The sequence below is a fragment of the Oncorhynchus kisutch genome, linkage group LG18 (assembly GCF_002021735.2).
Source record: "Oncorhynchus kisutch isolate 150728-3 linkage group LG18, Okis_V2, whole genome shotgun sequence".
NCBI lineage: Eukaryota > Metazoa > Chordata > Actinopteri > Salmoniformes > Salmonidae > Oncorhynchus > Oncorhynchus kisutch.
In genome coordinates this window covers 36,890,956-36,909,700 of record NC_034191.2, presented here as the reverse complement: position 1 = coordinate 36,909,700, position 18,745 = coordinate 36,890,956, and the positions used below count along the sequence as shown (strand labels likewise).

General features: G+C 41.2%; 1 protein-coding gene across 2 annotated transcripts; it reads left to right on the top strand.

Moving 5' to 3' along the window:
• The first annotated feature begins 350 nt into the window (after positions 1–350).
• On the top strand, positions 351–17,274 carry LOC109909375 (golgin subfamily A member 6-like protein 22). Of its 2 annotated transcripts, none has more exons than XM_031796242.1 (6): positions 351–838; positions 11,301–11,341; positions 11,570–11,645; positions 11,988–12,062; positions 12,346–13,369; positions 13,515–17,274. In XM_031796242.1, exons 1-6 carry the CDS (start codon positions 433–435, stop codon positions 13,591–13,593), a joined length of 1,701 nt encoding a protein of 566 aa, XP_031652102.1. In that variant the 5' UTR covers positions 351–432; the 3' UTR covers positions 13,594–17,274. The 2 variants fall into 2 exon arrangements, with proteins under 2 accessions (XP_031652102.1, XP_020364025.2); XM_020508436.2 differs by having other exon boundaries at positions 352–838; positions 11,988–12,047.
• The last annotated feature ends 1,471 nt before the right edge of the window (positions 17,275–18,745 follow it).

Here is an 18,745-nt window from a genome sequence, read left to right as displayed (position 1 = left end):
AATGACTGTGTTCCTATCCTTAATTCTGGGAAATAGATTAGAATAGAATTGTTAATGAAGCCCAGAGGTATAATGTGCCCCTTCCAATAGTCAGAAAACAAGTGGACAAAATGCTGTGCCCATTAGGCTGGGCATTACATGGACATTACATGTCAACTCTAAATGTGTAATTAATTGTGCTAGACACTACTATAATTAAGTAATAAGGCCCGGGGATGCATGATGCAAAGCAGAGTGCCTGGATACAGCCCTTAGCCGTGGTATATTGGCCATATATCACAAATCCCCAAGGTGCCTTATTGCTATTATAAACTGGTTACCAACTTAATTAGAGGAGTAAAAACAAATGTTTTGTCACACCCGTGGTATATGGTCTGATATACCATGGCTGTCAACACATAATTGAAATGTACACTCCTTAAAATAAAACCAATGTGTCTCCCGTCCCCCTCTTCACGTAAAGCCTACATGCCTTCAGCATGGCAGGTTATGTGTTGTAATACAAATCTGCTGCTGAGCCATGAGATTGAACACCAGAGAATTGGCGATACCTCCGGTCAGATGTGGTCAACAGCTTGGTGCGAGCAATCCTCTCGTTATCACCGCGTTAGTTGTTACGCCTTGACGGGGCATCATCCTCCCGACCTGTCCTGCATCACCTGTCACTTTGAGCCAAGCACACGCGCCTCTCAGCTCCTCCTCAGCGGGTCCTCGCTCGACTTGAAAATGAGGTCGCCGCATTATTATTTCAAGGTTATTTCCTTTTCTTTAAGGCCTTTATATTCAGATCCTATGGGAGTTCTTATTTTCACGGCGTTGCTTTGGACCTTCAGTGGAGGTAAGGAAAATCAGGGATTCATTTGTGAGGCTGCTGATCAATCCGTGTATGAGCGCATCCAGTGTTAGATAACGCGTATGTTAACCGAGTCCATAGCCTGCCTGTTCTAACAGCCTATAGCATTTTGGTTATAGCTTTGCTTGGGACATTAGCTAAAACGTGTGATTGTAGGCTATTGATTGCAGTTAAGTGGAATGTTTATGCTATTTAGAGCATGTTTATAATTTTATAATATAGCCTATAAATAAAACGGAGGGGAGAATGGATTATGCGGCAATTCAACCAAAATGACTAAAGTACAAAAAGGTAAATTGGTAGGATATATCTTCGCTTTTAAGATTTAGGATCGATCAAGATCGATTTATTACATAATTTGTTTAGAGCGCACCTTATCCGGTCAGTCAGTCACGCTAAATCTGTCCGTAGCCTATCCAGAAAGCGAGTTAGGTTTTCCCTGGGATTGCCTACATATTGATTGTTATCGCATGTGTGTGTATTGGAAATACTCTTATGTAAAAATGACATAATAAATCAAGTGTATTTCTATATCAACCTAAATGTGAATTATGTTGTCGCGCACGACAGGTGACGAAAACAGTGCACGTGCACTCACGTAACTGTTAAACCTAAATCTTTTACAACCATGTCCTGTTTGAATAGCCAAATATTGACCCGATGACCATGGTTTGATGTGAGCAGTTTTGTATCAGTGTCTTGGGTGTTTTGGGAGTAAAGATGTATGGATGTAATGTTGTGAGAACGGGAGGGTAGGCTGTACATGTATTATATAACAGTGTTATATGAAAATACAACTGAGTTTAAAGGCTAATGCTCTGTGCATAGTGCGCACCGTGTAGAGGTGTTAAAGTCACCTATGTGTGTGTGAACATACAGACCCAAATCTCCTTGCCAATTGCCTTGTGTATACAGAGGGTGACTGGAGGCCTGCCAAGCCAATCAACATGGGATTGCAGCTTTAAAGGATCTGTGTCCCAGTTTAGGAAGAAACACTCTCTCTCTCTCCCACACAACTAACAGCCCCGTTACCATTGAACTCCATTATCATTGACCAATTGATTCATGCACCACTGGACTAGCTTTATTGACACATAGAAGAAGGCAGTGGCTTTAATAAGATATGTCAGGGGTCCAGTGACTCAGTCGTTTAGCGCTTGTGTACAATTCATTGGACTCCCTGTGAAGCTGTGAGCTAATAACATGGAGATTTCCACTTCCTCCTTGGGGGAGGATTACAAGGTCCTTTTCTGTCCTGTTAGCTGCTTGGCATGTGGCCTTAAAAATAGATCCTGCTACTTTTAGGCCCAACAATCCAATGACTTTCTTTTTATTTCCTGGCAATGTTCAATCACCTCACTATGTATACAGTTGGAGTCGGAAGTTTACATACACCTTAGCCAAATACATTTAAACTAAACTTTTTCACAATTCCTGACATTTAATCTTAGTAAAAATTCCCTGTCTTAGGTCAGTTAGGATCACCACTTTATTTTAAGAATGTGAAATGTCAGAATAATAGTAGATAGAGAATTATTTACTTCAGCTTCTATTTCTTTCATCACATTCCCAGGGGGTCAGAAGTTCCCAGGGGGTACATACACTCAATATGTATTTGGTAGCATTGCCTTTAAATTGTTTAACTTGGGTCAAATGTTTCGGGTAGCCTTCCACAACCTTCCCACGCTAAGTTTGGTGAATCTTGTCTCATACCTCCTGACAGCTGGTGCGACTGAGTCAGGTTTGTAGGCCTCCTTGCTTGCAAACACTTTTTCAGCTTTGCCCACAAATTTTCTATAGGATTGAGGTCAGGGCTTTGTGACTTTGTTGTCTTTGAGCCATTTTACCACAACTTTGGTAGTATGCTTGGGGTCATTATCCATTTGGAAGACCCATTTGCGACCAAGCTTTAACTTCCTGACTGATATCTTGAGATGTTGCTTCAATATATCCACATAATTATCCCACCTCATGATGCCATCTAGTTTGTGAAGTGCACCAGTCCCTCCTGCAGCAAAGCACCCCCACAACATGATGCTGCCACCCCGTGCTTCACAGTTGGGATGGTGTCCTTCGGCTTGCAAGCCTCCCCCTTTTTCCTCCAAACATAACGATGGTCATTATGGCCAAACAGTTCTATTTTTGTTTAATCAGACCAGAGGACATTTCTGCAAAAAGTACAATTGTTGTCCTCATGTACAGCATGCAAACACCATGTACACCAAGCAAACCGTAGTCTGGCTTTTTTATGGCGGTTTTGGAGCAGTGGCTTCTTCCTTGCTGAGCGGCCTTTCAGGTTATGACAATATAGGACTTGTTTTACTGTGGATATATATACTTTTGTACCTCTTTCCTCCAGCATCTTCACAAGGTCCTTTGCTGTTGTTCTGGGATTGATTTGCATTTTTCGCACCAAAGTACGTTCATCTCTAGGAGACAGAACTCGAGCGCTATGACGGCTGCGTGGTCCCATGGTGTTTATACTTGCGTACTATTGTTTGTACAGATGAACATGGTACCTTCAGGCGTTTGGAAATTGCTCCCAAGGATGAACCAGACTTGTGGAGCTCTACAAATATTTTTCTGAGGTCTTGGCTGATTTCTTTTGATTTTCCAAGACGTCAAGCAAAGAAGCAGTGAGTTTGAAGGTAGGCCTTGAAAAATATATCCACAGGTACACCTCCAATTGACACAAATTATGTCAATTAGCCTATCAGAAGCTTCTAAAGCCATAACATCATTTTCTGGAATTTTCTAAGCTGTTTAAAGGCACAGTCAACTTAATATATGTAAACTTCTGACCCACTGGAATTGTGATACAGTGAATTATATGTGAAATAATCTGTCTGTAAACAATTGTTGGAAAAATTACTTGTGTCATGCACAAAGTAGATGTCCTAATCAACTTTCCAAAACTATAATTTGTGGAGTGGTTGAAAAACGATTTTTAATGACTCCAACCTAAGTGTATGTAAACCGACTTCCGACTTCAACTATACATTTAAAAACATGAACATGTAGTGTGTGTGTGTGAGTCTATCAGTTACACATACATGTCAGTACATACACACAACAAGTAAGTCACATGAGGAGAGGAGTTGTGCTGTGAGGTGTTGCTTTATTTGTTTTTTGAAACCAGGTTTGCTGTTCTCTTGCTCTATATGAGATGGAAGGGCGTTCCATGCACTCTGTATAATACTGTATATTTCCTTGAATTTGTTCTGGACCTGGGGACTGTGAAAATACCCCTGGTGGCATGTCTGGTGGGGTAAGTGTGTTTCAGCGCTGTGTGGAAGTTCACTATGCAAACAATTTGGTATTTCCAACACATGAATGTTTCTTATAAAACAAGAAGTGATGCAGTCAGTCTTTCCTCATCTCTTAGCCAAGAGAGACAGGCATGCATAGTATTAATATTAGCCCTCTGATTACAATGAAGAGCAAGACGTGCTGCTCTGTTCTGGACCAGCTGCAGCCTAACTAGGTCTTCCTTTACAGCACTTGACCATATAACAACAATCAAGATAAGATAAAACTAGAGCCTGCAGGACTTGCTTTGTGGAGTGTGATGTCAAAAACGCACCGCATTTCTTTATTACGGACAGACCTCTCCTCATCTTTACAACCTTTGAATCTATATTTTTTGACTATGATAGTTTACAATCTAAGGTAACACCAAATAATTTAGTCTCCTCAACTTGTTCAACAGCCACACCATTCATTACTCGATTCAGCTGATGTCTATAGCCTAGGGATTGATTTGTATCAAATACAATGCTTTTAGATTTAGAGATGTTCAGGACCAGTTTATTACTGGCCACCAGGGGTGAAAGTGGATTTCATTTCTTACAGGTACGGGACACCGAAGTCCGCACACACATTTTGGTTTTTGCTCCAAAAATTACAGGGTGGCCTTCTCTGCTGACACTGTCAAACAGATCAATAAAAACGATGTTGTCTGATCCATATAATCGGCCTACGAAAAGGGGAGACACAAATATAATATGATGTCCATCTAACCTGGAGGAGGAAATTACTGTCCAAAAACAAACAAAAGTGCCACTGACCCAATGATAAAGACAGTGAATATGCACACTCACCAGGGATATGGCCGATGTTCTCCACGGGTTCCAATATGACAGGCTACTGTTCGCTCAATTAATCATTTTGATAACTACAAGACAGATTGGAGGCTTTTCATTGTCATCTCTTTACAGCAATAGCCATTTGGTTTCCAAACAGTTTTTCCGCAATTGCATTTTTAAATATTGCGATGTGCCTGGCTGGGTCTCTGCTTTTCACTGACAGTCGCAACTCAACAATCATCTATTTGATATTTGCAGGGCGCGCTGCCCAAATCTTTCAGACTGTAGGCTATGCAATTAAAAACAATCCACAGCTTTCTTTTTAAAGAAGCTAATGATCCTCTGTGGCCAAATCATGCTTTCTGGTGTAGTAGCCTATTTGGTGATATGATAATGATAATTTTTTTTAAATAACTGTATAGACAGGAGTAAGCTAATTAGGATACATCATTTTGGCAATTTAATTAAATTTACTTTAGGGAAAGCTTAGTTCCACCAGCCTTATGAACACGCCCCCTATGCCTTTTAATGTCCTAAACGATATCTTAACCGTCATCGATAAGAAAAATTACTGTGCAGCCGTATTCATTGATCTCACCACATCCTCATTGGCAGACTCGACAGCCTTGGTTTCTCAAATGATTGCCTCGCCTGGTTCACCAACTACTTCTCTGATAGAGTTCAGTGTGTCAAATCGGAGGGTCTGCTGTCCCGACCTCTGGCAGTCTCTATGGGGGTGCCACAGGGTTCAATTCTTGGACCGACTCTCTTCTCTGTATACATCAATGATGTCGCTCTTGCTGCTGGTGAGTCTCTGATCCACCTCTACGCAACGACACCATTCTGTATACTTCTGGCCCTTCTTTGGACACTGTGTTAACAACCCTCCAGGCAAGCTTCAATGCCATACAACTCTCCTTCTGTGGCCTCTAGTTTTACTTGCTCTTAAAAACAAGTAAAACTAAATGCATGCTCTTCAACCGATCACTGCCTGCACCTGCCCGCCTGTCCAACATCACTACTCTGGACGGCTCTGACTTAGAATACGTGGACAACTACAAATACCTAGGTGTCTGGTTAGACTGTAAACTCTCCTTCCAGACCCACATCAAACATCTCCAAACCAAAGTTAAATATAGAAGTGGCTTCCTATTTCGCAAAAAGCATCCTTCACTCATGCTGCCAAACATACCCTTGTAAAACTGACCATCCTACCAATCCTCGACTTCGGCGATGTCATTTACAAAATAGCCTCCAATACCCTACTCAACAAATTGGATGCAGTCTATCACAGTGCAATCCATTTTGTCACCAAAGCCCCATATACTACCCACCATTGCGACCTATACGCTCTCGTTGTCTGGCACTCGCTTCATACTCGTCGCCAAACCCATTGGCTCCATGTCATCTACAAGACCCTGCTAGGTAAAGTCCCCCCTTATCTCAGCTCGCTGGTCACCATAGCATCACCCACCTGTAGCACGCGCTCCAGCAGGTATATCTCTCTGGTCACCCCCAAAACCAATTCTTTCTTTGACCGCCTCTCCTTTCAGTTCTCTGCTGCCAATGACTGGAACGAACTACAAAATCTCTGAAACTGGAATCACTTATTTCCCTCACTAGCTTTAAGCACCAACTGTCAGAGCAGCTCACAGATTACTGCACCTGTACATAGCCCCCCTATAATTTAGCCCAAACAACTACCTCTTTCCCTACTGTATTTATTTTATTTATTTATTTATTTTACTCCTTTGCACCCCATTATTTTTATTTATACTTTGCACATTCTTCCACTGCAAATCTACCATTCTAGTGTTTTACTTGCTATATTGTATTTACTTTGCCACCATGGCCTTTTTTGCCTTTACCTCCCTTATCTCACCTCATTTGCTCACATCGTATATAGACTTGTTTATACTGTATTATTGACTGTATATTTGTTTTACTCCATGTGTAACTCTGTGTCGTTGTATGTGTCGAACTGCTTTGCTTTATCTTGGCCAGGTCGCAATTGTAAAAGAGAACTTGTTCTCAACATGCCTACCTGGTTAAATAAAGGTGAAATAAAATAAAATAAAATAAAAAACATGGCATTAACACAACTAGTCATGATGTTTTCATCTGATTGTCAAACAATCACTCAACAAAGGCGCTCCGGTAGGCTACCGCGCGTTCACTCACAAAATCATTTCAGCATCCAAACCCCAACAGTGCACCGTGCAACGCAATTTGATGAATGGAAAGAGACAGCTGTTACAAAACACCTGCGTGGAGTGTAATGAAATTCGGTGATTGTCATTAGGCCTACACTTGTAGCCTGAATTGATGCATCCACTGTTGTCCACGTGCACCTCGGTCTCGGCCACTCATCTACGCCTTGACAAAACCTACTGTTCTCCTCAAACCACAGCACAATTTGGAGGTATACCACCCGGTTTCCAGTCAATCCACTAATTTGTCATGAGGCTGATATGCAGTAATGTTAAATAATGGTGTAATAACCTATAGTTTTTTGGGCATGTTTTGTTAATTGTGATAGGCTCATGTTTTACTGGTAGGAGTACCCTCACAATTTATTTTACTGGGCTGTTGTACTGCCTTACTTTCACTCCTACTGGCCACCCATTCCAAAATTGACTGCAAGTCTTTGTTAAGGGTTTAAGTGACCTCATTAGCTGTGGTTGCTGATGCGTATATGGTCAAATCATCAGCCTACATGGACACACATGCTTTGTTTAATGCCACCGACAGGTCATTGGTAAAAATAAAAAAGAGTAGAGGGCCTAGAGAGCTGCCTTGCGGTACACCACACTTTACATGTTTGACATTAGAGAAGCTTCCATTAAAGAAAACACTCTGAATTCTATTAGATAGATAGCCATGAATCCTAGATATGGTGGTGGAAAAGATAGAACACATACATTTTTTCACCAACTGATTATAGTCAATAATACACTATATATACAAAGGTATGTGGACACCCCTTCAAATTAGTGGATTCAACTATTTCAACCACAGCTGTTGCTGACAGGTGTATAAAATTGAGCACACAGCTATGCAATCTCCATGGACAAACATTGGCAGCAGAATGACGTTACTAAAGAGCTCAGTGACTTTCAACGTGTATCTGTCATAGGATGGCACATTTCCAACAAGTCAGTTTGTAAAATGTCTGCCCTGCTATAGCTTCCCCGGTCAACTGTAAGTGCTGTGATTGTGAATTGGAAACGTCTAGGAACCACTACAGCTCAGCCGCGAAGTGGTAGGCCACAGAAGCTCACAGAAGGGGACCGCCTAGTGCTGAAGCGCATAGTGTGTAAAAATCATCTGTCCTTGGTTGCTACACTCACTAACGAGTTCCAAACTACCTCTGGAAGCAACGACAGCACAAGAACTACATCAAATCAGTTTCCATGGTCGAGCAGCCGCATACAAGCCTAAGATCACCATGCGCAATGCCAAGTGTCGGCTGGAGTGATGTAAAGCTCCCCATCATTTGACTCTGGAGCAGTGGAAACGGGTTCTCTGGAGTGATGAATCACACTTCACCATCTGGCAGTCTGACAGACTAATCTGAGTTTGGAGGATGGCAGGAGAACGCTACCTGCCCCAATGCACAGTGCCAACTGTAAAGTTTGTTGGAGGAGGAATAATGGTCTGGAGCTGTTTTTCATGGTTCGAGCTAGACCCATTGGTTCCAGTGAAAGGAAATATTAATGCTACAGCATTCAATGACATTATAGACGATTCTGTACTTCCAACTTTGTGGTAACAGTTTGGGGAATGCCCTCACCTGTTTCAGCGTGACAATGCCCCGTGCACAAAGCGAGGTCCATACGAGATTGGTGTGTAAGAACTTTTTTAATTTTATTTTACCTTTATTTAACTAGGCAAGTCAGTTAAGAACAAATTCTTATTTTCAATGATGGCCTAGGAACAGTGGGTTAACTGCCTGTTCAGGGGCAGAACGACAGCTCGGGGGTTTGAACTTGCAACCTTCCGGTTACTAGTCCAACGCTCTAACCACTAGGCTACGCTGCCGCCTGCACAGAGCCCTGACTGGCCTGCACAGAGCCCTGACCTCAACACCATCAAACACCTTTGGGATAAATTGGAACGCAAACTGAGAGCCAGGCCAAATCGGCCAACATCAGTGCCCGACCTCACTAATGCTCTTGTGGCTGAATGGAAGCGAGTCCTGTTACGAATTTGCAAAATGTACAATAGGTTACGAATTTGCAAAATGTACATTATGTTACAAATTTGCTCAATGTATGATATGTTACGAATTCTAGCTAGGTGGCTAATGTTAGCTAGGCTAGCGGTTAGGGATAAGTTTAGGAGTTAAGTTAAAGGGTTAAGGTGAGGGTTAGGGGAAGGGTTAGCTGTAAGGGTTAAGGTTAGGGTTATCGTTTGGTGGAAGGGTTAGCTAACATGCTAAGTATTTGCAAAGTAGCTAAAAAGTAATAGAAAGTTGCTAATTAGCTAAAAATGCAAAAGTTGTCCATGAGGAGATTTGAACTCGCAACCAGCCACCCTACTTAAGTAACCATCTGTCTTATGTAACCATACCAAACGTAACATATCATACTCTACTGCTGACTACTGCTTCCCTCCAGGCCTGAGGACAAACACTTTCCTCTAGGCTCAGATTAAAGGTATGACGGATAGGAGTTGCTATAGAGTCAGCTACCAACCTCAGTAGCTTTCTATCTGTATAAGTTGTCAATGCCAGGAGGTTTGTCATTATTGAATGACAACAATTATTGTTCCACCTCTCCCACACTAACTTTCAAACTTAGCTTTTCTTTCATTATTCATTTTTTTAGGCATAAATACGATGGCTCACTGTTCGTTGTTGGCATTTCTTGCCTAAATTTGCCAACTTTGCCAATGAAATAATAATTTAAATATTTGGCAACGTCAGATGGTTTTGTGATGAATAAGGAATCTGTTTTTTCATATAATTTATCTTGGCTTCATAATACAGTTTCTTCTTTTTTTTGTTGAGTTTAGTCACATCGTTTCTCAATTTGCAGTAAATCAGCCAGTCAGATGTGAAGCCAGACTTATTAGCCACTCATTTTGCCCCAACTCTTTCAACCATACAGTTTTTCAATTCCTCATCAAACCATGGAGCCTTAACAGGTCTAACATTCAATTTCTTAACAGGTGCACGTTTATCAATAATTGGAAGAATCAATTTCATAAATTCATAAAGTACAGGATGCTCCTTATTAATCACATCAGCCCAATAAATATTTGTAACATCATCCACATAAGAGTCATAGCACAATCTTTTGTATGATCTCTTATACACTATTTTAGTCCCAGCTCTTTGTAACTTTGTCTTTCCTGGATATAGCCACTATGTTGTCATCCCTGCATCCAATGGGTACGCATACAGCTTTAGAACGAAGTTCTACTGTATTAGTAAAAATGTGATCCATACATGTGGATGATGTTGTTCCTGTAGTGTTTGTAAACACCCTGGCAGGTTGATTTAATAACCTGAACCAGATTATAGGCACTGGTTACAGTAAGAATCTTCCTCTTGAGCGGACAGCTTGATGAAAACCAGTCAATATTCAGGTCCCCAAGAAAGTAGATCTCTCTGTTTACATCACATACACTATCAAGCATTTCATACAACATTTTTAGATACTGACAGATAGCACTTGGTGGCCTATAGCCACACCCCAAAAGAATAGGCATTAGATTAGGCAGGTGAACCTACAACCACAATACTTCAATAACACTTGATATGAGATCTTCTCTAAGCATTACAAGGATATGGCTCTGAATATATACAGCAACACCTCCCCTATAAGCATTCCAGCCTCTTCTACAGATGTTATATCTTCATACTGCTACTACTGTATCATCAAAATAATTATCTAATTGAGTCTCAGAAATGGCTGTATGCGCTTATACAGTATGTGAATGTTATCTGACGTGAGCAAGTTATTGATTTCATGAACCTCATTTCTAAGGCTACATATTTTAATATGGGCTATTGTCAGCCCTTTCCTGGGTATCTTATCATAGATAGACTTAATATGGAACAGAGCAAACAAAGCAAGAGAAAAAAAACGAACATTCAGCAGACCATTAATCAGTTGGTGTTATTGTTGGCAAAATATGCAATTATTTGGAGACTACATTTCTCTCTCTCTCGCTCTCTCTCGCTCTCTCTCTCTCTCTCTTTCTCTTTCTTTCTTTCTTTCTTTCTTTCTTTCTTTCTTTCTTTCTTTCTTTCTTTCTTTCTTTCTTTCTTTCTTTCTTTCTTTCTTTCTTTCTTTCTTTTTTTCTCTCTCTTTCTCTCTCTCTCTCTCTCTCTCTCTCTCTCTCTCTCTCTCTAGTGGGATGCCTTCCTCTATCCTCCTCTCTACCGATTGGAAAGGTCAGAGACAAATCATTTGTGTTATCTCTCTGATTTTGTTTACGAGTGTACTATAACACTGCTAACATATTGTGGTAATTGATATTGATATTGATGCTGCAATAGCTAATTGACTGTGTCCGGCTGTCCTCTGTGTGCATGTGTTTGTGTGTGGGTGTGTTTGTGTGTGCATGTGTTTGTGTGTGCATGTGTTTGTGTGTGGGTGTGTTTGTGTGCGTGTGCTCTCAGGTTGCTGACTGTATTCAGGACTCTCTGAAGAGTAACAGCGGTGTGCCACATTCTAGCTGTGACAAACGGAGAACAGGTGACAGTGCCTACCTTATCTCTTATCTGACATAACCTCCCTCAGCTGCACAAATGCACTAGGTCACACAGTGCACTTTTCACCTGTATTCACTATGACATTGTAATGCGTCAAAATGTGGATTTAGTTTATCATGATGATGGAATCATTACTTACTGTAGGCGAGGAATACCCTTTACATTTGACTATAATGCTGTTCATTATTTCATCAATTGAATCAATCTTCCATTACAAATATTCACGGAAACACCTGTCACTCAGGCAGCTAGGTATGATTATGTGTATTTTGATAAGATGGACATGGTCGGTGTTGAGCAACCAGTGTTGTGTTGTGTTGTGCAGATGATGCTGTCAACAGGCACCAGGGTCTCCTGAGAGAGCTGCAGGATCTAGCCCAGGAGGGTCAGTCTGACTACGGTTATTAGCTAATACTTTACTAGTGAAGAACCCAGGGACGGACTGGGATCAGAAATTGGTACACAGCGATATGGAATATCAAAATATACTGATTTATTAAGAGAATCAGTCTAATTGTTGCAATAGCTTTGTTATGCTATGTTGGTTTTAGAGTCAGGTAATTATACATGTAAATAACATGTAAATCCAGATCAAATCTTTATAAACATGTTTTGTTGTACTTGTTGTAATATGCTTTAAACTGTACAGTAACTATCTACCTCAATTGACTTTATTCTTACAGAGAGGGAAAAAGAGAGAGAGTATGGGAGGGAGAACGAGCGATATGAGGAGAACCAGGCTGAGGGAGAGGGGGACAGAGAGGGGAGGAAGGAGGAGCAGAATAATGACAAGAAGGAGACTGAGAAAGAAGAGCTGAGAGAGAAAGAGACGAAGGCCGATGGGGTAGAGGAGGAGGAGAAGGTGGAAATGAAGGACAGAACAAATGAGGAGATAAGGGAAGAGCCCCGACTGGAGGAGAAAAGGGGGGATGAGGAAGAGAGCGCCAAAGAGTTGGAGGAGCTCCTCGCAAAAGAGATAAGGAAGATAGGAGAGGAGGAAAAAGAGGACAGGGAGCTTGAGGAGCTGCTCAAGGAGCTGAAGAAGAAAAGGTACGAGTCTGTGAAGGAGAAAGAGCTCCAGAGAGGGTTAGAAGCAGAGGAGGAGAGGAAGAAGGATGAGGAGGAGGAGCAGAAAAAGGGAGAGAAAGAGCAGCTAGATATTCTTGAGAAGGAAGAGAGGAAACGCAGCGAGGAGAGGAAGAACAATGAGGTGGAGCTGCTGGTGGAGAAAGGGAAGGTGGAGCGGGAGCTCAAGGAGCTGCTGGAGGAACAGGACAGCATGAAGAATGTGGCGAAGGAGAAAGAGAGGGAGGAAAAACAGGAGGAACTGGAAGAGCTCCTCAAAAAGATGAAACGTGTGCAAGAGGAGGAGGAGCGAGAAGAGGAGGAGAGGAAGAGAGGGAATGCCAGGGATGAGGTGAAAGTGGACAAAGAGAGCCAGAAGGAGGGAGAGATTCACAAGGAATTGGAGAAGGTGAAAGAAAGAGAGAGTGAGAAGGAGGTTAAGGAGCCTCAGCAGAAGAGAGTGATGGAGAAAGCAAGTGATGAGTCGACCCGTCAGTTTGAAAAGGAGAGGAACAGGGACGATGATGATGATGACGATGATGAAGAAGCAGATGAGGAAGATGATGATGAAAACAATGAGGATTGGGAAGAGGAAGAGGAGGATGAGGACAAAAGGAGGATGTTGAGGAGGATGAAGGAGCGGTAAGTGGGCGAGAGTCAACAGGATTTAGCACAACTGAGCTTGTGAAGTTGATATTGTAATTGTTAATTGACTATGTCTCTGTGTGTGCGTCTGCGTGTGTGTGTGCTCCTAACACACTGTCTGAACTGTTCTGTGTGCCTACAGGAGCTTCTGGAGATTGAGGCAGAGCTGCGAAAAGTGGCTGCAGAGCTTCGGGAGCTTCACAGGAGTCGTTAAGTTCTAAATTACACACACACACACACACACACACACACACACACACACAGAAAGACAAACAACACAAAACAGACAGATAATGACACAATGCAGCTCTCTCTCTCATGCTATCACACACAGAAACACACACAACTAACTTACTTAGTAACATGGTATAATCATAATGCTTTTGATGGGATGTACTTCTGTAAGTAGTTGCATTTTAGAACAAGCATAGAGGTACACTTCTCCCCATCCCTTAACTCTCATATTGCATTCAGAGATTACAAGTTCTTTAGATGTCAGTCTTTCTGTGTGTTGCCATTATCAAAGATGGTTTAGTAGGCAAAATGTACAACCTTGCAAAGCTATAGTTAGTCTACATCTCATGATATGTGGGAAAGAGGTCTCCTTTACGATATGTCTCGTGTATATATTTTGTGCAATAATTAAAAATCAGTGTGTGGGATTTGTTAAGGTCATTGTGGCTTTTAATGTAAGCAATGTATCACTGGTATTTGTAATATTGACATTTTGATTCCTATGATTGATTTCCATGTGTATGTCAACAAAATGTGAGGATTGTGCTATCTGGCTAATGCACTGTTAATAGCAGACTGTTAATGAAGAACTGGGGTACCACTCCAGGAGAATCTTAATTGCAAAATCCTTGCGTCCTCTCTCCTCCTTTTCAAAACTCATTGTAAGAGAAGACCAGAAGGGCGGGACATCTGGCTTTCTCATCCAATGGTGTTTGAGAAGGAGATGAGGACATGAGGAGTATTCAACTGAGATCTTCCCTCAGAAAGAGAAGGTGTGTGACCACGGAAACCTCTTTAGTATTGATGTATACTACCGTTCATGGGTTTAGGGTCACTTAGAAATGTCCTTGTTTTCCATGAAAACATACATGAAATGAGTTGCAAAGTTAATAGTAAATATAGTCAAGACGTTGACAATGTTATAAATAATGATTTTTAATTTAAATAATAATTGTATCCTTCAAACTTTGCTTTCGTCAAAGAATCTTCCATTTGGAGCAATTACAGCCTTGCAGACCTTTGGCATTCTAGTTGTCAATTTGTTGAGGTAATCTGAAGAGATGTCACCCCATGCTTACTGAAGCACCTCCCACAAGGATTGGCTTGATGGGCACTTCTTACATACCATACGGTCAAGCTGCTCCCATATCAGCTCAATAGGGTTGAGATCCGGTGACTGTGCTGGCCACTCCATTATAGACAGAATACCAGCTGACTGCTTCTTCCCTAAATAGTTATTGCATAGTTTGGAGCTGTGCTTTGGGCCATTGTCCTGTTGTAGGAGGAAATTGGGTCCAATTAAGCGCCGTCCAGAGGGTATGGCATGGTGTTGCAAAATAGAGTGATAGCCTTCCTTCTTCAAGATCCCCTTTACCCTGTACAAATCTCCCACTTTACCACCACCAAAGCACCCCCAGACCATCACATTGCATCCAACATGCTTGACAAATCAAGCATTCCTCTAGCATCTTTTCATTTTTTCTGCACCTCACGAATGTTCTTCTTCGTGATCCGAACACCTCAAACTTAGATTATCTCTCCAAACACTTTTTTCCAATCTTCCTCTGTCCAGTGTTTGTGTTCTTTTGCTCATCTTAATCTTTTATTTTTATTGGCCAGTCTGAGATATGGCTCTTTCTTTGCAACTCTGCCTAGAAGGCCAGCATCCCGGAGTTGCGTCTTCACTGTTGACGTTGAGACTGGTGTTTTGCGGGTACTATTTAATGAAGCTGCCAGTTGAGGACTTGTGAGGTGTCTGTTTCTCAAACTACACACTCTAGGGTACTTGTCCTCTTGCTCAGTTGTGCACCGGGGCCTCCCACTCCTCTTTCTATTCTGGTTAGAGACAGTTTGCGCTGTTCTGTGAAGGGAGTAGTACACGGCGTTGTGTGAGATCTTCAGTTTCTTGGTAGTTTCTCGCATGGAATAGCCTTCATTTCACAGAACAAGAATAAACTGACAAGTTTCAGAAGACAGGTCTTTGTTTCTGGCCATTTTGAGCCTGTAATCGAACCCACAAATGCTGATGCTCCAAATACTCAACTAGTCTAAAGAAGGACAGTTTTATTGCTTCTTTAATCAGAACAACAGTTTTCAGCTGTACTAACATAATTGCAAAAGGGTTTTCTAATGATCAATTAGCCTTTTAAAATGATAAACTTGGAATAGCTAACACAACGTGCCATTGGAACACAGGAGTAATGGTTGCTGATAATGGGCCTCTGTACGCCTATGTAGATATTCTATTAAAAATCTGCCGTTTCCAGCTACGATAGTCATTTACAACATTAACAATGTCTACACTGTATTTCTGATCAACTTGATGTTATTTGAACGGACAAAAAAGTAGTTTTTCTTTCAAAAACAAGGACATTTCTAAGTGACCCCAAACTTTTGAACGGTAGTGTATTTCCTATGTTATAACAGAACAAGGTCAAAACATAATGATATAAAACAATTATATAATAAGATGAGGATTGTTCCTTTAGTTCTTTTTGTTTGTAGTTTGGGTCACCCAGGTGGTCAAAAGTAATAGAAATGGAATGAATGGGAATGTCCGTTCTAATAATTCTATTTCTATGGTCAGGGTGGCGCCCCAGCTCTTCTCCCAGCTTTGCACTCTTATCTTAACCAGCCAAGGAAGTCTAAATAGAGGAGCGACTACACTAAGCCATTTCCAGTATTTGGTCATAATAAACAGTGACTGTTCTAAAACTTTGTTTTTAAATTGGTAAGATATTGATGTTCATCGTCATGGTTTTTCATAGTTTGTGATCTCCACTGTTACGCAGCCATGTTGGAATAAGAAATGTGAGGAAACAGTACCCCCGCATGTTAAATCAATATAAGTGCATTATGTGCTATACAGTTGCATGGTTAATAACATAGGTGGAGGAACAACAAGAATTGCAATACAAGAATGAGAATAAGAAGTCAGCTTATTAAAACCTATAAAGCTATAACAATGTACATATTAAAAACAAATGATGATGATTTCCTGTAAATGTACTTTGTTATGTCATTAAAATGCATCATAAATAGACTTTTAAATATAAACACTCCTTTTCTATCTAACATTAATTTGCAATTATAAACTGGGTGGTTTGAGCCCTGAATTCTGATTGGCTGACAGCCATGGTATATCAGACCATATACCACGGGTATGACAAATGTTTTATTTTTACTGCTCTAATTTTGTTGGTAACCAGTTTATAATAGCAATAAGGCACCTTGGGGGTTTGTGGTATATGGCCAATATACCCCGACTAAGGGCTGTCTCCAGGCACTCCGCGTTGCGTTGTGCTTAAGAACAGCCCTTAGCCGTGGCACATTGGCCACATACCACTCCCCCTCAGGCCTTAACACTGGTAACTGTTGGGACTCATAGAAAACGAATATAAAACACATCAACACCATGTAAGAAGTCAAACAGGCTACTCACTATGTGTTGTGAGATTTACTCAAGAATGTATACCATTTCAACATTTAGAAATTTATTTACCAAATGAATTTTACCAGCAAAAGGGTTGTGGATTGTAAGTGGGATGTAAAGGACAAATTAGTGGAGGTCAACATTTGTAATTGTACTGGCCCAATCAGAGTCCTGCATCTGTGCCTACTGTGTCTTATATGCTACATGTCAATCAATAAAAGCACAGTGTATACTATTTCTCAATCATTGTTACTTCTATAATAGTAGTGGTTGGTTGTCTTCCTTGACTGATCACAGTCTGTCTATTCATACAAAATCCTGACACCTATGTGTCTGCAAGAAGAGGTGACTCAGACCAGGTTTATGAGATATATTTAAATGCCACCATTGTCAATTAGGTGTCCTACTTCCAGGGGCTTTCTGGATGTATCAGAGAGGATGAGCCAGGTCAGGGTCAAGGGTCAACAGTGAACCCGCGTCAGAGTTCAGATGTCAGCCTGGGGTGCTGAGGGAGCAAGAGGACATGTTGCCTGGGGGACTTCCAGTTCCTGAGGGTCCAATACGGACTCAATGTGACTGAGGAGGGAGGAGAAGAACGGAGGCACTCCCTCGTAGCCTGGAAGAGGGGAACAGAAACATAGGGATGATGAGAGATAGAGAGAGAACATAACATTGAGTAACAGTGAGCAAGAGTGAAAGTGTAACATGGAAGTAAATACAGCAGTTTAACTTACTTTCATGACTGTAAGTCACTCTGGATAAGAACATCTGTTCATAACCTAAATGTATAATGGAAAGGAAAGATGGAAAAGCGGCCTGGGAAGATGCTGATGTGTGTGTGTCGATGCTGATGATGACGTCCACCCCGAACAGAGCCATGCCCAGCTCTGCCCTCAGATCCCTCACTGGGGCCAACATGGCCTCACCACTGGGGGGGGGGCACCTTCTGCGGCACCTTCTCATCCAGCTGAGACACAACACCAAAAGGACACAGGACAGATGATCAGTTCTCAGAGTAGGATTGCTGATCTAGGATCAGGTCCCCCGGTCTATTTGATCTTATTCTTTATGATCTAAAAAACCAAACAGATCCTAGGCCAGCACTACAAGTTTGAGACGCTTTATGAATGCGGGCCCTGGATAGCACAAGACTTATTGTAGACAGTGGGTCAAGTAGAACAGGGTAAAACAGATTTAATTCAATTGTACAGGAATCAGTACCAGTGAATCAAATTGAACATAGTTTATTGCAGTAGTGTAAAGTACTTTAGTAAAAATACTTTTAAAGTAGTACTTAAGTAGTTTTTTGGGGTATCTGTATTTTACTTTACTATTTATATTCTTGACAACTTTTAATTGACTACATTCCTATAGAAAACAATGTACTTTTTACTCCATACATTTTCCCTGACGACCAAAGTTCTCATTACATTTTGAATGCTTAGCAGGACAGGAAAATTGTTAAATTGACGCACTTATCAAGAGAACATGTGGTCATCCCCTACTGCCTCTGGCCTGGCGGACTCACTAAACACAAATGCATCTTTTGTAAATAATGTCTCAGTGTTGGAGTGTGCCTCGGGCTAGCCGTACATTTCAAAACAAGAAAATGGTGTCATCGGCTTTGCTTAATATAAGAAATTTAAAATGATTTATACTTTTACTACTTTTGATACTTAAGTATATATTAGCAATTACATTAACCT